The sequence below is a fragment of the Sus scrofa genome, chromosome 9, assembly GCF_054392235.1.
Source record: "Sus scrofa isolate SSC_HxYL_T2T_F1_AM1 chromosome 9, Sscrofa_HxYL_maternal_Yorkshire_Landrace_v2.0, whole genome shotgun sequence".
Taxonomy (NCBI): domain Eukaryota; kingdom Metazoa; phylum Chordata; class Mammalia; order Artiodactyla; family Suidae; genus Sus; species Sus scrofa.
In genome coordinates this window covers 102935581-102962310 of record NC_139391.1, presented here as the reverse complement: position 1 = coordinate 102962310, position 26730 = coordinate 102935581, and the positions used below count along the sequence as shown (strand labels likewise).

General features: G+C 33.3%; 1 protein-coding gene across 32 annotated transcripts in view; it reads right to left on the bottom strand.

The window, feature by feature from the left end:
* Window positions 1-26730, bottom strand: part of CACNA2D1 (calcium voltage-gated channel auxiliary subunit alpha2delta 1) — a 484107-nt gene that overhangs the window by 191873 nt on the left and 265504 nt on the right. For all 32 annotated transcript variants that reach the window (XM_013979783.3, XM_013979785.3, XM_005667683.4 and 29 more), the window contains 2 exon segments: window positions 18883-18924; window positions 2117-2246 (listed from right to left, as the gene is read on the bottom strand). In XM_013979783.3, the coding sequence (XP_013835237.1) occupies window positions 2117-2246; window positions 18883-18924 (172 nt within the window).

The following is a 26730-nucleotide window of genomic DNA, read 5'->3' as shown; positions in this document are numbered from 1 at the left end:
TAACATTAAAATGTCTGCTACTGTAGTATATGGTTTTTAGAAAAACAAAGAAACCTTTTTTTAAAATGTGTAAAGTTTGTTAGGCCCAGGACAGGATATGCATCATCACCAGAGTTATGGAATTCAAGGCTAAGAAGTTGTATAAACACTTTTTGTTACTTCTTCATTAGTATGCTGCCCCAAGCACAAGTCCCCTTGTTTTGCTTTTTGTGTTTTTTTTGTTTGTTTTGGGTACACCCGCAGCGTGTGGAAATACCCAGACCAGGAATCGAACCTACATCACAGCTCACAGCAGTGACAACACCAGATCCTTAACTGCTAGGCCACCAGGAATTCCCCTCTTATGCTGTTACATTTTCTCAAATGATTTTTTTCTAAAAATGATATACAATTGGCCTACTTTGGACACTTCAGTGATCCCATTTTTATGAGACTAACATGCATACAAATTAATGTTCTTAAAAATTAATCTGTTCATCTGTTTTGTGTCACCTTAATTATTAGATCAGCCAAAAGAACTCAAGAAGAGCCGGGTGTGGGGTCGGCGGGTGGGGGGGGAGGGGGGATGGTGATCTCTTCCTCCCTGACAAAATTCTGATAACCTTCCTTGAGAATGCGATGGAAGTTTGAGGATTTCTGGATAATCACTAATCACTATTGGCAACAAAACAAACACAATCATTACAATTTTCTAACAAATTAAAAACACTCAAGGTGGCCTCAAGTTTGTTCAACATGGCAAAACGTAGATCAGAGAACACGGACATGATATCCAGAGTATTGATAGAAAAAGTTTTGACTCAAACCTTCTATATCCAGTTTGTTCTAATGCGAATCCAAGAGAAAGACATAATTTTAGAGTAATAAGATTATTATCCTGTTCACATACCCAAGACAAAATAGGTGACAAAAATATTGAAAGGAACTTAAGTGGATGCAATATTATTTATAAAAAAAATAAGAAACACAACCATACAGCTCAGTATGATCTGCCTAGTGGTTGTTATAATAGATACAAAATTTAATAGCAAACATCAAAAATAATTCTTGAAAAAAAGAATACAATGGACAAACAAAACCAAGAAACCAAAACACAACAAAACAGAACTCAAAGATCCAAAACCAATCTAAGTCCTTAAAAATTCTAAAAGTACTTGGAATTAATAGGGTGAATTGTATTGTAAAAAAGTCAAATTTTATTTAATTCTCATATAACATGAGAAACTACTTAAATACACCATTTTGTTTCTATTATACCTGGAGAAAAATCAGATGTTTAATATCTTTAAAGACTTGATATGATTAAAAACAATATGTACATTTAAAAATATTAAAAAGATAAAACAAGAATGACATACAATTTGACAGATGAAATTTATGTTATGAAAATAATCATTTAATAAAAAATTCCCTTTTAAACAACAAATACTCTCATGATCAATTCAAAAAATAAAAGCTAACTGCTTCTATTAGTCCTTGTCCTTATTACTTTGTGTCTAAACAAACTTTAACTGTAATTAATAATAACAGCCAACATTTACATAGCGTTGACTATGAGCCTGGCACTATTATGAAAACTGTAATACGTTAACTTTATCCTCAAATGAACTTTTGGATTAGTAATCTTACCCTCATTTTTTGGGTAAGAAAAATGCTTGCCTAGAAAGTTCAGGGATTTGCCCAAGAAAATAACACTAAGATTAGACTTGAAATTTAATTTAACCCAGGACTGAGAACTCTGGATTACCCACACGCTCTACAACCTTTCTAATTGACAGGACTAATGCTACATAGTTTTGAGTTTTTTAAATAAATATATTAATTTCAAAGTCATGAATATGAATTGGAAAGGCAGAATTATTTGTTAAACAATAGAGCAAAAGTCCACGGATACATGCTCTCCTGCAAATATCCACATAGTGAGACCATATGAAAAATATATTGCTCATGAAAGTTAGGTTTCTCCTTTTGCATAAGTCAGAGTTTACCACAGCCTCTCAATGACATATTAAAAAAAAAAAAACTGTATCATATTTGCTCCTTTTTTCAAAATATGAGATATATAAAATGGATGAGAGCACAGTATTCCAAGAGTTGTTCATATGCCTTTACTTACAGCCCTCATAGATGTCGGTGGGAATATGGACTGCTGCATGCTGATAAGATATCTGTCGCCCAAAATTAGCATCATCAATAAAAACAGGTTTTATCCTCTGGCTGCCTGGCTCACTGTCATTTTTTTCAGGCTATAAAGAAAAGATAGAGAATAAACAGAATATTACAATTTTATGCTAACAGATATTCTCATATTCACTTCTTCATTTGCAAATGCACAATCTTCAAAAGAAGACTGATATGCAAGACTACTTTAAAATATATACCATGATGACATCAGACACACAAACTCCCATTCAGGTATTAGCATTCACATTATACCTTCATGATAGGATTCACATTATAACCTAACTTTTCTAATTTCCTCTACACTGGAGTCACTCAGAATCATCCTAGGAGGACCAGAGCTTTCCCACCTCTAGTACTTAGTAAACTGCACATTTAAAAAATAGAATAAGTGCCTTTAAGCATATCAAATTAAAAATTTCCCCCAAATTAACAGCACGACTTACGTTACCAAATTTATATAACTCTAGGTTTGGTAACTAATGATACACATGACAGCCAAAAAAAAACAAAAAAAACAAAAAAAGAACAAGAAACAAAACAAAACAAACAAAAAAAACAAAAGCAGATTACTTTATGTCATAGTCCCTTAATTTTGCATATTTTCCAGCTATATCAATTTCTGTTTTAAAAAAGAAAGTACAAATACTAACTAGGGGAAAAAGAGAGCTATTGTACCTTTAAGTACAATTGAATCCCAGCTTCAACCAATTTCTCTCTTGAGGTAGGAGCAAAAATCCAATCAATAACAATTTAAGAAAATTCCCACAAGAGTTTAAGATTGAAGATTAATTTTCAACCTATTTGAACCACGCTTTCAATTCTGAATTACAAGGTAATTCAGTTTCTCCCCTGGTGAGAAACTAAGAATCTCACTCTTTTATCCAAATGCATCTCTCAAGCAACTGTTTTTGACTAATTATGTTAAACTTTTTTTTCTAGTTCAAATAAAGTTGTTTTAACCCTTTTCTAACTAAACATTTTTGGATTAAACTCAGACCTATATTATCAACTCCTTCATTTGAGGGAATAATATTTTCCATATCCCAAAGGTAATCTCCTAAAAAAAAAATACTGAGAAAAAAAATCACAACATTTGACTATTTTAGCAGCATACTGACATGATGATAGTGATAAACAAGACTTAGGTGTACAAACAGAAAATTTCATAAGAAGACTGGCAGAACATGGCAATACAAAGTCTAGAAAGATGTGACAATGTCTATAAAATTTTCATAGTCAGAAAACCTATTAGTATCCAAGAATTTTAATACCTACGTACACAAACAAACACATACACTTGTGTATGCATTTTTTCCTCTGTAAAGATTATTTCAACACAAATTTTAGCAACAGGGCTTTTTTAATCAATGGCTTCTAATTTTGTAGGCCCAACCCATCATTAGCTAATGAGATGAATTTAATAGGTCATGATCAAATTATTTTTTATATGAAACACAGTTGAAAGAAAATAATAAAATATATTCTCTAGAATAGGAGGAAGTACTATATTATAAAGGAGTGATTTCATTTGATATAAATGTGTAAATGTATACATTAATTAGATATGTAATATGGGTATGTATGATTTGGACTGTAAAATTTGTCATTGATAAAAAATATTTGAAGACAGATCACTAATTTCTATTTATGTGAAAGCCACTAAGATTTAATTTTCCCCTCATTGACAAATTTAATATACAAAACAGTAGTGTTGAAAGTCCAAAATTTGGCAAAATATCTCCATCCAAGAATCATTAATTCATACTCTTTTCTGAAACAGAGGTTATCTGTGTGCAGTATGAAGGATTAAAAAAAAGAGATAAATAAGAACGATGACAGGAAAAGAGAAACCCTAGGGCAACGAACACTTATCCTGACACATCTGCCATGATTCCAACAGCTAATAAGGAAAGAATAAAAGCAGTAACTTGGATTCAGTCTTGGATTCAACTGCTAATTTCAATATATTTTAAAATCTATGTTCTATTATATGGTATCTATTCCTGTAGATTTGACTTGAATAGGAGAAGGGAATATTAAAACAAACTATTCTCATTAATAATATGAATGTAAAGAGGGTTCTAACTAATGAATGAGGTCATTATTCTTCTCAGCTCCAAAAGTTCTGAATTAATGAAAAGCCTCAGTATTTATTTTAAAGCAGAGGTTTCTCACAGGGTGACCTTTGAAGAAGCAATATTAACAAATGCTGAAACTTTTTAGAATGAAAATTCTCAGGCCCAACCCCAGACCAAGTCAACTGGAAACGCCAGAGGAGGGGTTGAGCAATCCATCAGCTCAACAAACCTTACAGGTGGCCATCATACGCACTAAAATGGCATGTCCACTGCTTTACTTTTTTTTTTTTATGGCCACACCTGCAGCATATGGAAGTTCTCAGGCGAGGGGTCGAATCGGAGCTATAACTGTTGGCCTACGCCACAGCCACGGCCATGCCAGATCTGAGCCGTGTCTGCGACCTACACCACAGCTCACTGCAATGCCAAATCCTTAATCCACTGAGCAAGGTCAGGGAGAGAACCCTCATCCTCATGGATACCAGTCGGATTCATTTCCACTGAGCCACGATGAGAACTCCATGCCCACCGCTTTAAAATTGCAATCGTTGGAAAATAGACATACATTTTTAAATAAAACTATTCCAAAAAAATAGGATAAAAATAAGCAGATTAATGGATGTCTCCTCCACAGGGTAGAAATACCGTTTTATTTTTACTGAATAATAGAGACATGCACATGGTAATATAGCCAGTTATGTTTGTCAAAGGAACATTTCAAAGGACAATAGTCCTTAAAGATACCCAAGGAAATAAGTTGGGGAAATACTCTTCTATTCTTCTATTAAGATAATAACAAAGCACACTGGCACATCACAAGTTCCGAGATAAGCTTCACTAAAGAAAATTGTGTTTAACCTAGTGATCCCAAGCTTAGGTGATCCTAGATTTCTTTTTTTTTCCCATATAAAACCTATTACAAAGAATATACCAAAAACCATGGAAAGGCATAGGGAAAAGTAGAGACATCAAGAGATTTGCTTCTACCTTGTTGCATTAATAACATCTTGGACTTGGGCCAGTCGCTGTTACTTGGGCTTCAGTTTTCTGACTTATAAAATGAATGATGTTGGGCCATAGGCGAGGTCCTTTTCCCTTGGGGCATATTAGATTCACCTGGGGAGCCTCCTCACCTAGTAAAGCAGTATATCATGGGGGGGGTGTCTTTTAAAAGAACCTTTCAGTTTATTCTATATCCTCACTTACCCTAAATTAAGAACACTCAAATCAAAGGATCTAAAAAGTCGTTTTCAGCTATGAAAAAATTATAGCCCCTTTTCTATAATTTTAGAATATATCACATTAGTTTTGATAAGCATATCTTTTCTAGAAATCCTATCTATATCCATCTCTAGCAAAATTTAGATATATGAAAATTAAAGGATTAAATACGTGATGGTCACATATATGGATGAACTAGGGTTAGGACTGTGGATAGGTACAAATATTTCATTCATTCACTCACTCAAAATTTAATGATAGAGTGGAATAAAGAGGATTTAATAACACATAAATTCCACTTAATATCTTAACCTTGAGGCAAATTAAATGTCCAACAATAGTAAGACGGTCACAATAATTATGATAGATGCAATTTTATATTGTTATTAAGTAATTTATATTGTTATTAAGTAACAGTAATTACATTGGGAGTGCATGTATATGTTGTAGTTTAAAATGCTTTTAGGTTTAAAAGTAGATGTTCAGCATAAAGAAAGAAAAGAAAAAGAGCCAGTATTTTTAGAGAAAGAGGGAGAGAGAGACATGACGGGAAGAGTACATAGCAAACATTATCAGTACTATCATTGGCTTTACAGTAACGATATTTACCTTTATATGCTTTCTTGTTGTTCCTAAAATAATACAATAAACATGTACTATACCTGCAATTTATAAATATTATTGTTTTAAGTTCCCTCTAGAATGCTATCAAGCATTATTTGATTATTTTACCAAGGTGAAGTTGCTTTTTCCTCTCAATCCTCTCATACTGAAAAATTATGTTTTAAATGTATTTTAATAGAGATTCTTGAACTTTTAAACTGACATGTAAAGGGCTTTTAGGAATAATTTAAAATAAAGTACTTCTCAACTTACATAATCACATACCAAGACTAGCTTTAATGTGCACTTGCTAAATGCATTAAGAAAAAATAATACGGCTGTTCTCTATACCCTCCCCTTTATTATTGTCTCTATAAATTGCAATAATTTCATGAAAATATTAGATTTTCCAAATGTAACTCATTTTCTCAAGCTTATTAAATTATTCTTCCTGATATCTCCATAATCCATCTTCACCTTTTTTTATATACTACGGCATCATACAGCAAAATTAAAATAGAGCGAATATTAAACAAAAAGGAAGTGACTGAGGAAAACGGCTTAATGCATATGGCTTAATGTATTAATTAAAAATTTCAAATAAATTCTTCCCTGGGAATTAAGACATCCTTGTCTACCAGATCACATACAAGAAAAAATAAGTTAGCATGTCTCTTTCTAACACTTTTCTCCCAAAACATCTCTTCTGAAATCTCCAGACTATCCCATATTAATGTGTAGAGACACTGAGCAGGGCAATTCTAAAATGTATTCACGTGCATTTGTTAAAACACAAAAGTGAAACATGGGAAGTATGTTTCTCCTAGTATTCAGCTCAACATAATTTCAGTTATTAAATAATAGATGAGATCACTCAGAGACAGAGGCAACAGCCAATGTTGGATGGGGTCATTCAATTTTACAAGCAGTACACATTAGCAAATTTAATCGGTAAAGTTACAGTGATAAGTCTATGACAGACACAAAAGACTGTATTTATCACAAATGAAACACTCAGAATTGATTTTTATAATAAAACATTTGTTTTTAATATTTTGCTATCTTTTTCATGTTATTAAAACTGTTTCTACTAACAGCAAAATGTTCAGAAATTAAAAGTTTACATACTCTACCTAAATTGCAGTAGAAACCAGCTCAATCCAGTGCACAATTCAGACTGAATATGATCACTGAGAAAAGTATGCTCACAATCACAGTATGGCTGCTCTCTTTTATTCTCTGTGTCCCACAACACTGTGAGAAAATTAGTTGATACTAAATTAAGAGCGGAGACCCTGCACAGAAGTATTACAATTGGTATTTCTCTATCACTAGTGAAGGGATTAAATAAAGGGTTCTTGTGTAATGAAACAACTACTTTAGTAACCAGAGACTACAGACGAGTATATAATTCTCCACTGTGTATATGTGTATATTTTAAAACTTCCACCTCTAAATACATCCTTTTTGCTTTTGCAACTATTTTATAGATATTATTTACAATAGGGCCTTGCAACTTTCACAGGGTTTCACCCTTGATTTTTTGAAAATTTTAGTCTTAGTTGTATTCTTAATATCAAACAAAAATTTGGATACATAATACACCTTTAGGCATGATATTATCATCCAATGTAAATAATTACCATGGATGTATTATATTTAAAAACAGTCTTTCATACAGTAAACAGGCTGAAAAGGTTGTTACACTGCCCTGCGGGTATGAAGTCTGTGGATTAAAAAAATGTTGCCTCTGTAACCACGAGTTCACCTTGGGAATCAGCATTCTGTGGTATTCCAATAGTTAAGGCTGGTTACCAGTTCTGAACTACACACAGAAAAACCTTCTTTTTTAGAGAATCCCTTGCATCAATTTGAAGCAGAGGTTCCTCAAGGCAGCTGCAGTTATCCATGCCAATTAACAAATACTGAATAGAGAAACAGGTGCTTAGCATTCATCCAGTTGTAGTAGCTCTGGACAGGTTGTGAGGTCAGGCTGAATAGTAAATAATGAATCCAGTTACGATGGCAATAAGAACACTGTTGACTCTCCTGAGTTAATTGGTTTAAGCTGCTATTTTCTTCCTGGAGGATGTTATGTAACTCAGAGATGTATGGCACGGGTGAAAAAAATTGAAAAGGAAATGCGAGTTGGATGGCACTGAATAAATGACACTGAGATGGCATTAAGGACTTAAATATAATATGTGTATATTTGCTTTACTGAATCAAAACAGTAAGAAAATTAAAATTTTAAATTATGAATTTAATGAATAATATTGTACTTGGAAAAAAATGAGTTCAGCTAATCATAATATGTTTGATGAAAAAAAAAAGGACTATTTTATGAATTCAGAAGATATCTCCAGTTCTTCAAGTAATAAAAATTATTTAACTCAGATTTACCTTGTGAAAGAAAAATTATGGCATTAATTCTTCAGAGACAATTTTTACTCAATATATTACAAAAAAGTTTTACAGTTAACATGAAAAAAGGTGCTGAGCCTTAGTATAACATAACATAAATGACATTAACACAACGAACATAACATTAGCAGTCAGAAGAAACTTGAAGACATAACTTACTTCTTAAAATTAGATTCACTGTTAAGTCTCCATATATTCTACTACTAATTATGACATATAAAACAGAAGGACCAGTCTGAAATATGCAGGTTTTGCAGCAGGAGGAACAGTAAACAACTGAAACAATGCAGTAACAGAGAGAGAATCAAGTTAAAAAATATGTAGGGCGGAGTTCCCATCGTGGCACAGTGGTTAACGAAACCGACTAGGAACCATGAGGTTGCGGGTTCGGTCCCTGCCCTTGCTCAGTGGGTTAACGATCTGGCGTTGCCGTGAGCTATGGTGTAGGTTGCAGACGTGGCTCGGATCCCGTGTTGCTGTGGCTCTGGCGTAGGCCGGTGGCTACAGCTCTGATTTGACCCCTAGCCTGGGTACCTCCATATGCGGCCCAAGAAAATGGCAAAAAGCAAAAAAAAAAAAAAAATGTAGGGGATATTAAAGAAAATATATACGTATTTTTTCTAAATATGATGCAGTGAGTCAGAGATAAGTATAAACATTAAACACATAAAAATGAACTAAATTAAGTCAAAAAGTAATACTAAACACTGCAAAAACTTGTTCATTAAATTTTAAAAGCAAAAATATGCATGCCTCAACTAAAATGTATTGAGATTGCTGATGAGGATTATAATAACATTTTTAATAAGCTGGAACAGAATCTCAGGACATTTTCAAAATAAACCAGATGTATTTGTAGTATGCACGATGGTGTGAATCACCTACTATCCCAGGACTAGGCACACAGTGAGCCTGAGGGTCATCAGAGTCACAATACAGCTAAGTGTGATGACAAGAGCTGGGGATGATTTAAACTCCATGAGTAGTTTGAAATTTTCTAATTAGAAAGGGATCAAATACTTTGGAAATATATACATATCTATTTTATGTTTACATATGTAACTTAAATTTTGTGGAGTAGTGGAGAGGGAATTTTTTCCTACTAAGAGATTATGAAATAGTTTCTTTTCTGTTTCTGTCTTTTGTCTTTTTAGGGCCACACCCACAGCATATGGAGGTTCCCAGGCTAGGGGTCCAACTGGAGCTGCAGCTGCCAGCCTACAGCACAGCCACAGCAACTCAGGATCCAAGCCGAGTCTGAGACCTATACCATAATTCATGGCAATGTCACATCCTTAATCCCACTGAGCAAGACCAGGCATGGAATCCGTGTCTTCATGGATGGTAGTCGGGTTTGTTAACCACTGAGCCACAACAGGAACTCCTATTTTATGTAAACATATGTAACTTAAATTTTGTGAAGTGGCAAAGAGGGTTTCTTCTTTACTAAGAGACTGTGAAATGGTTTCTTGCATATGAAAAGCATGGTGTGATTTCAGAGAGTATGAAAGCTCACTATAAACTCACCCCGAGAAATCATATAGTGGAAAATATTATATTATAAAAAGGAAAACATTTAAATGAGGCCTATCTACTTCTAAAAAAACTAAAAGCGTGTTTTATATTATGAAGATTAGAGTAGACAATATACTTTCAAAAATACTGACAGGGCAAAAGAGTAAAAAAAAATTTGCAAGGTAGAAAGATCAATTTCCTTTATATATGAGGCAAAGACTAACACCTTATGGCTAATGTACAAAAGCCTGAACTTCAGGATACCAAGATCTCACCATATTTACAAAGAAGTGAAAACCTCTCTACCACCCAGAAGTCTCTGCTCTCCGAATGAGATATTTCCAGACTGACACCTCATCCCTTTCAAGAAAAAGACGATAGTAGCTTTGCATAAAACGTCAAAGGAAGGGGTAAAGATTGGTTTATGTAACTGCTTTGATGTAGTTTGCTTTTGTTTCAATTCTTTCTTGGATAGATTGTGCCAACGTAACTTTGTAATCAAGAATTTTACTACCTTTTATTTTCAGTTATCTTTTAAAAATCAGCATTGTAAATGTAATGATGCTCATCCAATATTCAGAATTCTCTTTATTAAAGACAGAAATTTGTCAACATTTTTATATTTTAAACAGTGTTTAAGGACTTAAGGATGCATAAAAATCTGATCAAGCTTTTTGCTCCATGTTTGCTGTCTTACTCCACTAAAACATAAATGCCCTGACGGCAGGAGATCTCATTGACATCGTTCAATCTAACCCTAATATCTAGCAAATCGCTTAGAATTGTGTCTGCTGGCCGTATTTATAATATTTGTTAGTGAATAAATAAACCTGAAGCCATGTTTCCTAGTCCCCAAACATATGCTTTTTCTACTTCATTCTGAAGCAAGAACAAACACTGGAAGCAGTCAGGTGAATGGAGAGATAGCACGTCAGTCATGAATCCAGATTCTCATTCTCATTTCAATTCTGTATGTGCTTGCTGTGGCTCCTCAGATTTTTTTTTTTTTTTAAAGAAACAGTTAAACAAAATTTGTAAGGTTCTGCCTAACTCTGAAAATTCTAATTCTGAAATCTATCCATTTTGACTTACAGCAAACTGTTTCCAAGTTTGTTTGTTTTAATGCCAAATAACTGCAAGAATATGTAAATGATGGAGGGCCAGTACAAAGAAGCATTTACCAGAGGAGCAATACATTCAGAGCAGAGTTACAGCCATCAATCAGAGAGACAATTTGCAGGTAAACATGGATTAGAACATTAGTTGGGCTTCTGGCCTCAATTTCATAGGTTTTATTCTTTCTGTTATTTCCCTCAAGTATTAGATAATCAATGCCATTTTTGTGAAAGAACTTAAATAAAAATTAATACACCACATGTAAGAATTCATTGACAGGTGGAAGAAAACATGGGAACTTAGAGTTACACCCATTTCTAGTAAATGAAAAAATAATTAAATTTATTAATATGTACTATGTGGAGTGACATGAGCACTCTCTCTCCCTGGCCTTACTGGGTGGGAGTTGGTCCCAAGTCATCTGTCTGTCATACTCTCAGTACCCCACAGAAGATGGGTTGAGAGCTGCCTTCTCACATGCACAGTCACTTTCATGCACTATCCCACACTTCATCTGTATATTCACTTATTAGGTTCTTGTAGTAGGATTTAACCTACTTCAGATGTGCCATAGCTTTAAAAGACTTATGAAATTACTAACGATTGAAGTTGAAATCCTAGTACTGGAAGTTGTATTGAACAAAAAGAAAATGACAGAGATGAGGCTTCTACTCCCAACACTAGCTCTTCTTCAACTTCATTACCAGACAGAAAAGTGATTCAATTAGTTCACCTAACAAGTTAGGCAAATAAGTTAATATTATTAAGAATGCTATTATAAATATGGATTTATTGATTTATATATACTATCTTGAGGACAATGCCCTGTGTGCATATGGTCTGTTGGGATGTTTCCAGTGGTAATATATAAGTCATCATAACTACAGACATTTAGTAACTAAGTATCTAGAAAAAACTTTACACTTTTTTTTCTGGTGATTTTGAACATCACATGCCACTTAAAACCACTACTTTGTAAAATTTTCCTTTATCTTAAAAATTCAGAAGTCTCTTTGGAGATTTCTCAGCATATTACTTCAGTAGTACATATAAAGAATTTGTAAGTAAATATATCGGGAGGAGCATTTTTCAAACTGATAAGCATGTGCGCAAGCAAAAAAAAAGAAAAAGAAAGTTGGAGATAACCATTCAAAACCAACCAGTCCTCATATCTCTGTTTATTCTATGTTGTATATAGAGTGAGTTCACAATGCCCACATAATGCTACCGAATTTCCCAAACTTAATAAATATTCAGCGATCTCTGAATAAATATACTGTATACTACTTCTGGAAAGAAAAGAACTGGATATGGAATCTAAAAGAGAATTATGCATGCCACTACTTCAAAGCATCTGAGAACCAATATTTTAAATATCCTTGCAAAAGAAGCACACTCCCAAGTGCACAAAGCATTAAAAAAACTATCAAAATAAACTCAAAAATTTTGGAAGAAGGTCCAAAGAATATAAGGTGCTATACCTAGAAGAAACTGAAAAGAATTTTTCTCCCCAATGAATCCTAGTATGGCTATATTTCATACAGAGGTGCATGCATTAATTTTAAGTTACCCATGGTAACTATCACCAGGAATAATGGATCAGATAAGTGAAGACTTACATTTTGAAGTCTAAGGATCTTTTTGACTATAGAAACTTTACTTTATCTACTGCAAGTCACTGTGAACTAAAAAACTGTCAATGATGTAGCTGGTTGGATAAATGCAAGATCCATACATCAAAATTAAATGTGAACAGAATGATGGATAGTTATAATAAATTAAAACTGTAAATCAAAACCATCTTCAAATATATATACATACATATATATGTCTTTTTAGGGCCACACCAACAGCATATAGAGGTTCCCAGAGTAGAAACCGCCAGCCTATACCATAGCCACAGCAATGTGGGATCCGAGCCACGTCTGTGACCTACACCACAGCTCACTGCAATGCTGAATCCTTAACCCACTGAGCGAGGCCAGGGATCGAACCTGTGTCCTCATGGATACTAGTCAGATTTGTTTCCTCTGAGCTTCAACTGGAACTCCCAACGTCAAAATTTTAAATCTTAAATCTTGATTTATAACAGCTCCATCCCAGGGCCCTCTCCTGGTGCCCATGGCATTGGCAGGGCAGCACAGCACATGGCTCCTGCTGTGCATCACATGAACTGTACTGAATTCAATTCCCTGCACTGGCAACTATCATGTGCCTAAAACTGGACAAGTCGCAAGTCACTAAAGCTCACTAAATTTCATTTGTCTTTTCTGAAAATCATTAAAATAATAGTATGTGCCACAACAGAAGAATGTGAACTTTAAGTGATAACATTACCAATAAGCATTTACTTATGAGTATAGAATAAGCACATATGTTTATTATTATTATAGTCCAATCCAAACATTTAGCATTGAAAATATTTAAACCATTTATTTTAGATACACACACAAAGAAGGCAACTCTGATTAAAGCAGTTACCATAAAGAAGCAATTCATATTCTATCTCTATGCCATCCCATAATTGAGGATTCAACAATAGTCATTAGCAGAACCTGAAACAAAGGTTGCATACTATTAGATAATTTTAAAAAAGGAAAAGAAACAGACTTCAATTCTTTCTTTAGTAATTAAAATAGATTTCATCACAGTTTGATCCATAGCCCTATTAGTTCATTCTAGAAAGCAGACTGATGTATTTCTATAAAATAAAATAAAATCATGAATGATTGGGCTTTTAAGAAGACATTTAGATTTATGTTGGAATTAATTTTAATGTAGACAAGACTGCTAAGAAAATAAATAGCAACATAAATATGCAAGAGAATTCAGCAGACTAGCCAAATGTTCCAGACAGGTAAAATTTTTAACATGATCAATAAAATAAAATGTAGCAAATAAATCAACTCAATTTATCGACATGGGAATTCTGGGTTGAATTTATTTCTTTGGATTTCAGTCTGAAACATAGATCTTGGAATTAGATTAACAAGGGTTTGTAATGATCTGCCTTCTCTTTGCTTGCTTTGGGAATTAAGAAAATAGTGCGGCTTGCTGACACAACTCAAGCTTTCTGGGGAATATGCCTCACTAAATCTTTAGGAAACTCAAGAATTTATTGGGACAAATGTCTCTAAAAACCTAAAAAAGACCCTAAATAAATTTCAAAACTAAAGAGAACTTGTATGTGGAATTTTATGCATAATTGTTGCATTATTAAATTTTCTTCTATTTTACTTTGACTAAATTATCTTTTTAAATCCAATTATAAAACTTAGAGAGATTTAAAGACAAATCTCTGCATTGCGCTCACATTTATTTCTAAATGTTTTCTGACGATTCTATTCTGATTCTTATTGTTTTTCATTTTCTGAAGTTTTTCACACAAATGTATGAATGTTCATAACAATAAAATGAAAGGGCTCAAACTTGTGCCCTTTAATTATTGTTAATATATCCACACATTATATATTATCCACACATTATATATAAAAATGTGCTCCATTTGGAGCTGAAAAATCACTTCAAATCTATCTGAAATGTATTATATTAATAATAATAATTATTTTTTAATTATTCTCACTGATATTTCTGGGTTGTCTACGATGAAACAGGGAATATTGTAAATGCCACATATATGTTAGCTAATTTATTTTTCACAGTAACGGTATGAAGTAGGTATCACTATTACCTTTATTTTACAGACCAAAAGAGTGAAAAACAGAGAGGCTACATGACTCTGCCCATATTACCCAGCTAGAAAATGTCAGAACTGGGATTGATATCCAGTCTGTGAACTCCAGAGTATAAGCTTTTCATTATCACACTCTCCTACCAACTCTGTATAACAATGTATACAGTGATTACACATGTATGTGTATATCCAGGAGTGAAATATTATATCTCTATCTTAAAATATTTAAGCAAATGACAGATAAAACAACTATGGAGACTCATTTTATCGTTCCTTTTTTTGAACATATAAAATTTTTTTTTTTTCAAAAAAATCTTACATTGAAACATTATACCATGTTAATGCTGTAGTCTCTCTAGAAATGAAATTCAAGGAGTTCCTGTCTTGGCGCAGCGGAAACGAATCAGACTAGGAACTATGAGGTTGCAGGTTCAATCCCTGGCCTTGCTCAGCAGGTTAAGGATCTGGTGTTGCCATGAGCTCTGGCATAGGCTGGCAGCAACAGCTCCGATTAGACCCCTAGCCTCGGAACCTCCATATGCTGTGGGTGTGGCCCTAAAAAGACAAAAGACCAAAAAAAAAAAGGAGAAATGAAATTCAACAACTTAACTTATTCAAATTAAATGCAGAACGAGACAAAACTTTAGTTTGATGGACTGATATAATAAGCTTGATTTCATGCTTCATACAAAATTACCTTATCAGATCTCATGATGCTTGGAAGCCAAAATCCTGATCCTTCTATTATTTATGATAATAACCAATAAATATTCTAATACTGCTACTTAATCCCAATTTGGATCAGTTTTGGACATAGGGGAAACTACACTGTCTGTCCGACTTTACTCCTGTCCTCATGACTGAACTGAGGACTAATGAGAGGAAGAGGCACATGGAAAAAGATGAGGAAACAGTGGCCACTGCCATTCCCATCCTCTGCAGCCTGCCCTGTTACATGAACAAAGGAAATGAATGTCTATATTAAAAATTAATTCAAACACAGTCCATAGTTAAAGCTAGTTCTGTCATTCCTCTCTTAATTTTCATTCCAGCCAATCTTGAAACAAAACCAACATTTTCATTTCCACCATGCTTGCAAAGAGTTTCCTGTTTACTTTGTAAATAGAGCACCCCTTTAAAAAGTGAATACCTCTTCACAAATGCTGTGTAAGTAATAGGAGTACTGAAACACACAAACACCTACTCAATTTAACAAGCATTATCTCAACAATTACTCAAAATCATTAAAGAGAAACAGAGTAAGATTTTTATCTCCAGATGATGAAAATTAAATAGAAAAAAATCATCCCTTTATAAAAATACAATAGATAACAACTAAAGATAAATAATAATCTCCCCCAAAATACTATAGAATAAGATATTATACCATTAAAACCAGAATTGTTTAACAAATTATTTAGAGAACTCAAGAGGAAGGAAATACCCTTTTCCACTCAGGAAAAACAAGGCAGGCTTCAAGAGGAGGTAGTATGTGAATTATTTTCTAAAGAATACTTAGCATTTGATTGGAAAAATTGTATGATACCATAACTAGGTAATTAGAGAAGAAAATACGTTAACGTTAACTAGCACAAGGGAATGATCAAGTTAAATTTCTAGCACAGCTATACATCTTCTATCTTTCATGAGAATTATGGCTTACCAAACAATTTAGCCCAATTATACTTGGATTTTTAAGTTGTAAGGTGAAAATACATTTAAATGAACACAGTCATAATTTTAAAATCATATTATACAATCCAAAGAGACATTAATTTTACTATTGATTTTAGTTACAGTTTTAGGTAAATCTGGCTGTCACTAAGTATTTATTTTTATATCCAAAAGGTGAATATAAACAGCATTCATCTAAGTAGAATAAAATAGATACTATAAAATCCTCTAGAGGAATTTTTAAATCAAAGTCCTTCAAAAGCTTACAACCTGACAGCTCCCCACAAAGTGACTAATTCAGATGCAGCTGATAGAAAGTTACACTCCAAAGAAATAATTGATCACCTTTAAGTGCTTGTTTTACCTTTAAATCAGGCCATGTATCATCATTACAATGAACAAAATCAATAGATTATACTTGAACACATCATTCTTTATATTCAAATGTTAGCTTGGTGATGGACCAGAATAATAGGAATCAGGAGATTCCAAGTTTAATCCAAAATAAACTAAAGTTAGGAACTTCTTCGTACCATTTACTGTTATTATGAAAGCTACCTCTTCTTCATTCCCATTTGCTCCTATTGTATATGTCCTCCTGCCCTCACCTTCCCTTAAATGTTGATGTGCTGAGGATTCTATCCTGTACTACCTTAAGGAATAATTGTATTTTATTTCATTTTATTTTAATTGTGGGTAGATATATGACGTAGATGGAATAAGACAATAAGGAGTAGTGGAATTTATGACAAGCTGGAGAATGTATCACATCCAAAGGCAATTAAACCCACTTTGGTTTTGTGTCAGAACCAAAATATACCTGTAGTTAAATCTGGCCTTCCTATTTATACAGCTTCACCCTTGCAGGGGAAATTTCAGCCCACTGTTTCAAACTCTACTCATAAGCTAAACATATAACATTTGTAGAAAATAGAAAATTTATTTGACTCTCAGATAATATAATATTTATATCTTCATTCAAACAGATGAAGACGAATTTATTAATTGACAACACTGTCTCAATATTTAGTATTCCACTTAGTTAAGACATTAAATATTAATGTGTGAGATGCTATCTACATTGTATAATCTCTAATCACCAGTTTTTTAATAATGGATATGCCCTTGTGGAATTTGAGCAATAAAAACATACAACCATGCTGGTATACAGGAAAGTACAACAGAGAACAGTGACTGTGACCCAATTCAAATTAAAACAGGATGTCATTATGATTATATGACCATTTGATATATAAAATACTAAGCACTACATAGATAAAGGTGGAATATAGTAACCAATTAAACCCAACCATACACTGCAAAACTTTTGGTAAGGTGAATAAATTTTATCATCTATGTAAGTCCAGCTTTATCTGATAAGCAACAATCTTAAAAAAAAAAAAAAAAGGTGTAACCACTAAAATCCTAAAGTGAGTATCAAAGTGCAACATTTACTTACATTTCTTAACTTTCATTCTATAATAGTAAATCTCCCTCTTCTCTCTTTTGTAATGGAATCCTATATTTCATTTGGATACATGCCTATCCAGGGGAAAAGAAAATTATACTCCATATCTTCTTGTAACTAGGCAAGACCAGTCACTAAATTGTGGACAATGGGGACAGGTAGAAGTGACGTGCACAATTTTCAGAACATGCCCTTAAAGGCAAAGGTTATGTCCTTTAGTAACATCTGCCTCCTTCCTGAAGTACAGATGCAAAAATCATTGTAGATACTGGAGAACCCATGTTGGGCCACAACATGGAACAGTTATAGTGAGGAGAGCAAAAACCATGCGATAAGGATCCTGGGCCTTGATGATGAAGAGATGCTATATTAGGCCTTGTGCACAGAACATGACATCAGAGAGGAATAACCTTTTGTCATGTCTTAGCACTTTAAGTCTCTCTCTAAAAGCCAAACCAATATCCTAATCATAAAACATGGTTCATTCTTATTTAATACCTATGGCTTCACACAGCAATAGTATTAAGCTAACTAAAGCACTCTGAACTTCCCCAATATAAAGTTTTAGTGAAATGTAAAATGTATTATCTTATTGTTCTTCACAATTTTGCAAAAAATTTACATGAAATAGTCCAACTCCAGCAAACCTGACAATGTTAGCAGGCTTTCAAGAATATGCAGAATTAAAATCAAATGTACGGATCACCAAGTCAACTGTAGCATGTATTAAATGACAAAGAACAGTGTGAATTTAAGTAAGTTTTAATGCCCTTGACTACAATTTTAAGGCTGGACTGGAGCATGAATCCAATTAAACCTACTAGGTCAGCTGGTCTTTAACACCAATCACCCTAGCATAACTACTAAGTTTACCCTGGAATTAATGTAAAACTTAAAATACTTACATCGAGATCATCCTTTGCATTGTAGTAGACAACTTCATTGCTCTATAAAAAAAGAAAAGAAGAACACTTTACTGATTTGAGTAAAAGCATGAAAACATACTGGATCAAACAGTGAATATATTTTATTCATATTTTAAATAATAAACCTCTCATAGTATTCCTTTTAAAATATATCCCACAAAGATCCATAAAGATTAGGCAATATTTTCTAGCAACATATTAAAACATTATGTCAGTCATATTAGAAAAGTACATCTTGCATTGAGGAAAAATATCTCAGTATAGGTCTGATAAAATTTGTCAAGAAAAAAATTTTTAAATTTAATTCAAATAAGTTATACACACACACACCCTTAAAACAAGAAATGACAAATAGGATAATTCAAGAAAAGTGTGTAAGTGGGTTGTTAAGACTTTGGTGAAACAAGTCACTTTTAAAAATTTTTATATAGAGTGTTGAAATTATTCTTTTTGTTTAAATCTGCTTTTAATTAATTAATTTACTTATTCATTTATTGTGGCATGTGGAATTTCCTGGGCCAGGGATTGAACTTATGCCATAGTTGCAACCTATGCCACAGATGTGGAAATACCAGATCTTAACCCACTGTGCCAAAACGTGTGACTGGGTCACCTCGCTGAGCAGAAAACTGACAGAACACTAAATCAGCTATAAAGGAAAAAATAAAAATCATTATTAAAAAATGGAACTTCCTGAAACTATTCTTGAAGAGAGGTATATCTGCGCAATACTGACAGGCATTTCTTCGTGCGATTAAGATAAGGAATTAACAGTATCTGTGAATTTAGATAGCAAAAAATATAAGACAACTCAACAAACTAATGTTTTCTCATTATACCAAAGCAGCAAATGAGTGTTGACTTTTCAAGTGTAAATGAATGTGGACATTTCTGCTAGGCAGCAATGTTGCTGAAGGATGACATAAATTAAATTCTAGACCTAAATTGTGTTACAAAGGGAAAAATGGAAAGAATGGATTAAACAATTATCAAGGAATTTTAAATTCCTATTCTGTTTATGAATCTGGTTCTAGGCAATATAAAAATAATACACATACAATGATTTCTTTTTTCTTTCCTCCCCTCCTGAGGGAGGGATACAAGATACATACTATCCATCTTCTGTAAGTCTTTAGTAGGAACTTAAGCACTACATAAAAGTGCATTTTTCTGTGTCTCAAACACTTATAGACATGGACACTCTAAAATTTTATTAAAAGGAAACAAATTTTTTTTAAAAAATTACTTGGGAAAAATAGACTAAATTATGTTCCAAAGAAGATAACTAGTTCTTGAAAATATAATCAATGTTACACAAACAAAAGTATTCTATGGTCATGATTTTATAATAAACAATAAAGTTAAATTGTGTTTCGGCAGGAATTCACTCAGCCTCAGTGTATGAATGTACATTACAAGTCTCCAAGAGAAAAAGAGATCTTATTTTGTTTCCATTTTTTTTTGTCACAGATTCTGCCTCCCTTTTTTGATTTGAGAAACATATCATGATAATGAAGATCAGTAAAATATGTCTCTCTGAAGACCAAATAACTAAAACTAAAAACTATATAGATAAATATGATTTGTAATACTGAATCAAACCCAGGAGTTTCAGTTTATTTCATTTTGACTCCTTAAAACTTTTAAAATTATCATTTGATTGATTTTTTAAAAAGAACTAAGTAGCTAGAGAATTTTCACATACATAAAAGTTCTAATTCCTAAAACATTTCTTATAGCATTAGTTTTGTAAGAGTTAAAATACAAAATCAGAACTTATTACATAAACAAAGCAAGAGAATCTTCTCAAATCCCCTGAAACTCAAATCCAATTACTAGTTTATTGATCCCTCATAGAACCCTGTAATTTATACCTAGGACACAATGTTTAATTCAGAATGTGGATTCCATCCAAAGTTAAAGCACTGAATAAGATAACTTTCATTTTAGATATTATATCTGCCAGCGGATTGCTTATACTTACAAAATGGAAATGTGTGGAAAACAAGGTAAAATTGCATTAAATTTCAAGTACTTCAGCATTTCAACATTCATTCAGTACCTATTTGTCTATGCTGCTGTGCCAAGAGAGACACAAAGTAAGTTAAACCTACCTACCCCATTCTCTTGGTAAAATAACACATCAAATAATTATATAAAATACCCCATTTGTCTAGGATCACACTTGGCCCACAGTGCTAGAGCTAATGGACTAAACTGATCGTGTGTGACACATAGTCAGATTAACAAATAAAGAAAATTTATTTATTAAATCTAAGATGAAGTATATTTATAGAGTGTCAAAAGAGGGTAAAGGATGATAAAGAAATGCTAGTTTTGGAGTTCCCAACCTGGCGCAGTGGAAACAGACCTGACTAGGAACCACAAGATGGCGGATTCAATCCCTGGCCTCACTCAGTGGGTTAAGGACCTGGTGCTGCCGTGAGCTGTGGTGTAGGTTGCAGACTCGCCTTGGATCCTGCCTTGCTGTGGCTGTGGGAACACCTAGTCTGGGAACCTTCATATGCTGCGGCTACAGCCCTAGAAAATAAAAAATGAAAATTAAAAAAAGAAATGCTAGTTTTAAGTATTGTGATTCTGTTAAGATAAACTGTGCTTGAAGTTAAAATATAATTTAAAATGGAAGAAATTTAAGTTTGAGAATTTCCAAACATTTATCCTTACTGTATTATATTGTATCTAAAACCCTCATTCTCCTCTTCTTTTGGCAGCTCTATAGTGCTTCTAAAACTGTTTCTGAAAATGAGTAATGCTAATTTTATTTAATTTTTATGCCTTTACGCAAAATTTCCTGGACTTTGGAATACATAGAATTCCAAAACCTAGCCTTTTTTTTTAAAGCAAAGTGAAAATATTCCAGTCACAAAATAATACTACTCACCAAAATTGGTACTTCTCATAACTAGGTATTTTATATTTCTAGTTTTAAGAAACACTTTCTTGGAGTTCCCGTGGTGGCGCAGTGGTTAACGAATCCGACTAGGAACCATGAGGTTGCGGGTTCGGTCCCTGCCCTTGCTCAGTGGGTTAACGATCCGGCGTTGCCGTGAGCTGTGGTGTAGGTCGCAGACGCGGCTTGGATCCCGCGTTGCTGTGGCTCTGGCGTAGGCCGGTGGCTACAGCTCCGATTCAACCCCTAGCCTGGGAACCTCCATATGCCACGGGAGCGGCCCAAGAAATAGCAACAACAACAGACAAAAAAAAAAAAAAAAAGAAACACTTTCTTTTCATAATGTCCTTCTTACATGGTCAAAATATAAATGCAAAAGAAAACAAAGGTATGTCTTTTTTAAACAGAAAAACAACATAACTAGGAGGCACTTAATCAAACACATGTGCTTAGACAGGTGGTCATGCCTCAGTAAGAGAACACAGGCCTTGGTGGAATGCACAACTAATTATATGCACTGTCTTAAAATTTCTTCTTGTACAGTAGATATGAAATTACTTGTAACTCAAAAGCTTTTTTTAACCTCTTATTTCATAAATACACTTTTCTTTCTCAAACCTCAAACTTTGCACTGACAGCACACACACATTTCATTATTACCTTATTTTATCTACCTGAAGAGCCAAATTGATGAAATTCAGTAAAAATAAAGCTCTGTAGGGCATCAGAATTGGGGCAACTCTAACTATGCATTTAATATGTCAGTGCAGTCCACCTATATGGCAGTATGACACTAAAACAAATGGCAAACATTCATAGGACATTTAATTTATGTAATTATATAGAAATATTTTTTGGTCTCAGTTCATTATACTTTCTTATGGAAAAGTGATTTCCTTTACTGTGGCTTTTGTTTATATAGTTTCAGATTCATCTGGTTCAGAAATAATTTTAAATGTAAGCTTGAGAAAAGTCGTAACTTGGGGGGGTCATAATTCTCTTTCCCATCATATTCATTTATAGCTATCTCCTCTGCTTTATAAAAATACATATTAGCTCTGTAATATAAAGTATATATTCATATGTGTACAGCTTTGATAAACTAAATCAGTCTGAAGTCAAATCACTCAAATCACTGAATCACTGAAATATATTCAGAAACAATCTAAGTGCATTGAGTTAAAGGACAGTTCTCAGGAATAAAGGACAATTTACATTCAATCAGCCCAGTTTTTTTAGGTACTGATATTTTTATAGGAATGAATATTGGTAAAAATGAACTCTGCACTAAAAGATTATTAGGGGAGGAAATTGTATAAGAACAGAGAAATGGCCTGAGGGACCAGAATTAGAGGAGAAGAGGCAAGATTGTAAGCTAAATTTCTTCTCCCTTTATTCTACCCTCCATTCCACCTACACTTGATACAGGGAGATTCTGGGGTCTCACGACCAACAGAGGGAGTCACACCCCACTATTTAACAACACTCTGGCGACCTCACGTGGTGTTAAGTGTTGGAAAAACAAAGGTAAGGACTATCTACACCATGCCCTAAGAGGCAAGTGGTGGTTCTCCTGATTCTCATGTAACAAGACGTGGAGGCAGCTGGTACAGCTGCTCCAATCTGCTCCAGCTGAAGAATATTTCTTATTATCCTTGGATGGTATGACCATAGAAACCAAAACTTCCTCAGGTTTCAAAATAGGTGAGAGTTAAGAATTTTAGTTATTTGAGACACTCCTCCTCTGTTGATCAATTCAAGCATGTGTATTTACAAGACAGAGTGAGTGTGTGTGTGTGTGTGTGTGTGTGTGTGTGTGTGTGTTTCTTCCTCAAACTCAAAATTCCCTCAGTCTCTTTTCTAGAAAGTACACATCAGTTATATCAGTATCATTTAAGACTTAAAACTGTGGTATATAAACTAATAAAACTATGGCATAAATGACAGAATTGAGTCATCTTGTTTCCCTAGCATCCTTCTGGCTAAACATTTTCATGCAAATTACTAAACAACATCATCTCGAAAGGTATTTCACACCCAAATATAGAGGTTTTCAGTGGATTTCAGTGCATTATGTGCAGTATGATAGGAAAAAAGCCAACGACAGCCTCAAACTAGATTCACAGATTAGTTAAACCTTTAGAGGACTATTTTTCATAACTTAAGCACCACCAGATGACAAGAACAAATTGTTTCATTTCTGACTTATAACCAAGTAGTTTAGTTATTTATTATCTCCTTGAAACAAATTTACCCAAATGGTTCAGGCTAATATAATACTGCTATTTACTGAAATTTAAAACATCCACTATCAAGTTGAGAGAAAAATGACCTTAGTTTTCCAGTTTCTACTGAGAGTCAAAAATTAAATCTGGACAAAATAGACCATTCCATCTTAGAAATGTATATTGTGAGTGACAGTCCCTTGCATGTCACTTCCTATCAAGCACAGCCTCTGATGAATAGTTTATATGAAAAACTGAAGCATAAGTACTAAGCTTCAACATGGGACAAAGATGTTGCCAAGGATAAGATTTAATCATTACAAATGAAAATTAGGATTTTATAGCCAACATCTGAAATTTATGACACATTCAGAACTCCAATATATATTAACTTCCCGTACAATTTACTAATTCTTTTTTCTTGGTTATCCACTTGACTCTGTATATGTTCCATACAGCCTGACAAATTTTGGGCAACTCTATTGTCTGCTGAAGACACTTAAAAAAAATTCTAATCCTTACTGTCATTTTGTCATTTGTTATTTCCAAACATAAAGTCAATAGAATGAACACTAAGGATACTCTTTATTATAAGTGACATTGTGTTAATGATTCTTACCAACCAATATCCACACTGTTTAGCTCGAATCATCTGAAATTCGAATTTTTTGATTAATACATCTTTGTAAAAATTTGGCCTGGTAATCATACGCACATTGCTATGGCTTATGCCCAAGTCAACAATGGTATATGAGATGAGGTAACCAGTAACAGTAACAGTGTATGAATAAAACAACTTAGCAAAGTGTGTGGGGCAGCGGAGGGTTGTGTAGTACACCCATCTTTGTGTTCGGGTGGGAGTATGGATTTAAGTGAATGTTTCCAAAGACAGCTAAAAGAGCTGAAGCAGTAAAGACACTGGTTCTTGAGAAAGGTAATTTTTTTTTTTTTTTGGTCATTATATCTGTTTAGGATTTGGAATGCATGAAAATGTTATTTATGAACATAAAAAGGGAAAATAAAGATGGGCACAGGTCCATTAAGAGATCACTGTTAGATTATTGGACTGAAGGCGTGTAGTAAATCTACATTCATTATTATGAGACAAGAGACAGCAAAGAAGATAATTGATGTAACGTGATGAGCACAGTGCCTTATGTGCCCCCTATATGTTATCAACTATCATTTTATATATTGAAAAAGAAAAATCAGGAATATCCATAGAGTTTATGTTTTAGCTTTGTCTGATATTTACATATGAATTATAGGAAAATATGTTTATTTTCTTAGATCAGTTAGTATCCTGTGAGTCTGTTTAATTCGTGTAAAATCCTTTCTTCAAAGAGTCCAGATAGCAGAGTGGAGAAGAAATGGTATTACTAGCTGCTATTGCTATTTTTAATCTGATAAATTAAATGTGATCATTTATAAGAAAGTCTAGTACAAATGGTAATTAAATGTTGGTTCTATTTGCAACCTGTCCATTAAATGCGTTGCTATGCTCCAGACTTCACTGTGATTTTAAGCACTTTCCAACACACATCTCCCTTATGCAGTAATTCCCATCCACTCCTGCCTAGGAAAAACACTATACTAAATTCAAAATTTGATTGTACATCCTAACATCCAATCTGTGGAATCTTGTTGGTGAAAATTACACAAGTAGTCCTCACATAGAATAAGCCTAAGGTTCTATGTTTTACAACTATAGTAAATGTGGATTTGCTTTGGCAATTTTTTCTTTAAATTCAGAAACTCTTAAGATCTTTGGGAAACTGTTCTTAGTTCATGTATAAAGAAAAACCATTTTAATATTTTTCTAAGCTTCTCTAATATACTAAAGGTCAAAAATATCTTCAAGTTTTGACTTTATGAGTAATATATCAACAGGTAATTACCATTTCTATCAATTACTTTACAGCTCACTAGCCTTTAGAAATTGGTTGCATAATACATCAAATGACTATATAAATTTTGGTTATATGCTGGAATATCACAGTTTCTATCAAAGAATATGAAAGTATTATACTACTGCTAAGGTATCATTCAATGATCAGTGATTATAATGGAAAATAAAAAGGTAATCTATTCCTTCTCTGAGCTCTCAGAGAAATAAATACATATTGAGTTTTGAAAATATGCCAAGCCCTATGCTACAAACCTAAATACATATGCTTTTTTGAGAACCCGATTATTAAAACTAAACCAGTAAGATATTATCAATCTTGATTCTACAGATTCAAAAGCAGATTCACAGAAGTGTTCTTATCCCTATCAAGTACTTACTCCTCCCATGTATTGATGATCTACTTCTTGGAGACAGTGAATTCCTTATATATTCAACATTCACCTAATAATAAAGAGAATGTCTAGTAATCTCTGATACACATTCATTTGTCTTATTTGTTCTTTTAATTCTGCCTTCTCATTTGTTTGAAAAAGTGAATTTAATTGAATACTCATTTCTTTAGCTTACTGGAAGAAGAAAAGACTGGAAATTTATTTTGACCTTTTAAAAAAAGCTTCTATTAATTTCATCAAATACCATTTTATAATTATTCATCAGGTAATTGCCACTATATACTGGTCATACAGTTTTTGTTTTTACTGTTGCCATTTTGGTGCTTGTAAACTAAAGAATTACTTAATACCTGGCTCAACATTTAACTAGTCAATAAGCAGAGCCATCTA